This window comes from Mastacembelus armatus, chromosome 21 (assembly GCF_900324485.2).
Source record: "Mastacembelus armatus chromosome 21, fMasArm1.2, whole genome shotgun sequence".
Classification (NCBI taxonomy): domain Eukaryota; kingdom Metazoa; phylum Chordata; class Actinopteri; order Synbranchiformes; family Mastacembelidae; genus Mastacembelus; species Mastacembelus armatus.
The window spans coordinates 26,817,048-26,819,008 of NC_046653.1; the positions used below are offsets into that span (position 1 = coordinate 26,817,048).

The 1,961-nt window shown below is 33.9% G+C and overlaps 1 protein-coding gene across 1 annotated transcript; it reads right to left on the reverse strand.

Annotated features, from left to right (window-relative positions):
- Positions 1-420: 420 nt before the first annotated feature.
- Positions 421-1,338, reverse strand: LOC113123197 (olfactory receptor 11A1-like). The gene has a single exon (XM_026295018.1). The coding sequence runs from the start codon at positions 1,336-1,338 to the stop codon at positions 421-423; it is 918 nt and encodes a 305-aa protein (XP_026150803.1).
- Between the last annotated feature and the right edge of the window lie 623 nt (positions 1,339-1,961).

Consider the following 1,961-nt stretch of genomic DNA (forward strand, 5'->3'; position numbering starts at 1 on the left):
GTCCTAACCATGTTTCAGTTAAAAATATAAAATCAAGCTTGTGCTTAATAATAAATCATTAATTAAAAATGATTTGCCTACCAAAGACCTGACATTTAAAAGAGCTAAATTTAGTGTGTTAAAATCTACTCCATGTGACTTTCTAATGGAACTGTATATCTTTATTAGTTAGGGTTATCCATATATACAGTTAATTTAAAGCACAATGAAACATTCAGAATGAAACTTATGATCTTGAAATGTCATGTTTTGGAATAATGGCAGAAACTGATCAGTGTTCACATTCTTGAAGCTAACAATGATCTTTACCGTTTGTCAGGAATCAAAACAAACCCTGACAATATTTTTCAGGGATCTGTCAAGTCATATCTCTGCCTGATTATTTCAGAATATTAACCTGCATTAATACAATTATTGCATTTAATCCTGACAGAACAACTTCTTGAGGTGTTTATAAATTTCTTTCATTTTTAGTCCATATATAATTGGATTAAATAGAGGATTATACAAAACTAACTGTAAAGTCATTACTAAACGTGCAAGTTTTGGAAAGTCTGATTCCAGTCGAACAGTAATAACATCATATGTTGACAAAAAGAAATAGTTTATTAAAACCATCAGGTGAGGTAAACAGGTCTGTGCAGCTTTTCTCCTGACTTCTCCACAGCTGTGATAACATATTATAAGTATCCTGGTGTATGTAAAAAGTATGAAAATCACAGGGAGAACAACATCATTCACCAACAAAAACAAACCATAGAAAGTTACAGCTCTGGAACTCACACAAAAAAGTTTGTAAATTGAGTTATTGCAAAAAATGACTTTCAGAGTAAAACTGCAGAGTTTTTGATTAGCAGTCAGTGTTGTTAATCCCACAACATGACAGACAGGCACAAGCCAAGATGAAGCCAGAAAGACACTGATTGTTCTTTTTGTCATGATAGTTGGATACTGCAGAGGTTTACATATAGACACATACCTGTCATAGGCCATGGCTGCCAACAGAAAAAACTCTGAAGCAGCTAAAGTATAAAACATAAAATACTGAACCAGACAGGCCTGATAAGATATGATCTGTTGTTCAGATAAAAAGTCGATGAGTAGCTGTGGGTAGATATTAGTGCTGAAAAGAACAGAGTTCAGTAACAAAGCTGCAATGAAAATGTACATAGGCTCATGGAGGTTTTTGTGTTTCCAGATCAGGTACACAATAGTAGAATTACTGCAGATTATTAGAATATAAACTGTAAAAAAAACCATAAAATAAAGGTATCTGTATTTGTCAATGTCCACATGCCCACCAAATGTTATATATGTCACATTTAAATCTTCCTCCATTAAGAAAGACAAACTATAAACTATTGATTTATCAGACAGATATTTCATATAACAAAAATATGTGACTAAAAATTGAGGTGTTTGACTTCTGAAGATTTTAAAAATGTTGGATTATATCTTCCTCCATTAAGAAAGACAAACAAGAATACTTTTTTAAATAGAAACAGGAATAGGAGGTTTCACCTTTAAGTTTGTAATAGACTCTTCTATCCTGTATTAGACTCTCTTTCTCATTCACAGTTACCTGATCTTCAAACTGTGCTCATGTCCAAAGCTCAGACAGAGAACTGTTGGACCCTGTGACATATTTTTATCAGACTGATTCATCCTCCATGGATCTCATTAAACTTTCCACCCAGACTGACAACATGTAAACAACTTCATCAAACTCTGGAGACCTGAATCCAAGTTTGTTGTTCCACCTGTTTTACTGAGGATTAGGACCTGCTGTTATTTTCAATGCACTGTTACGTAAACGACATCACTCTGTTCATTTCTATAGAAATAAAATATATATATATATTGTTACGCCCGGCCTACGGGTTACCGGAGCGTAACACGATTGTGGAGTTTTCCTCCAACCTCTTCCACTCTCAACCAACACGGAAATCCGAATTACGATT

Excerpts from the sequence above, each read along its gene's own strand:
- LOC113123197 (XM_026295018.1), bottom strand. The coding sequence starts at position 1,338 with ATGGAGGAAGATTTAAATGTGACATATATAACATTTGGTGGGCATGTG.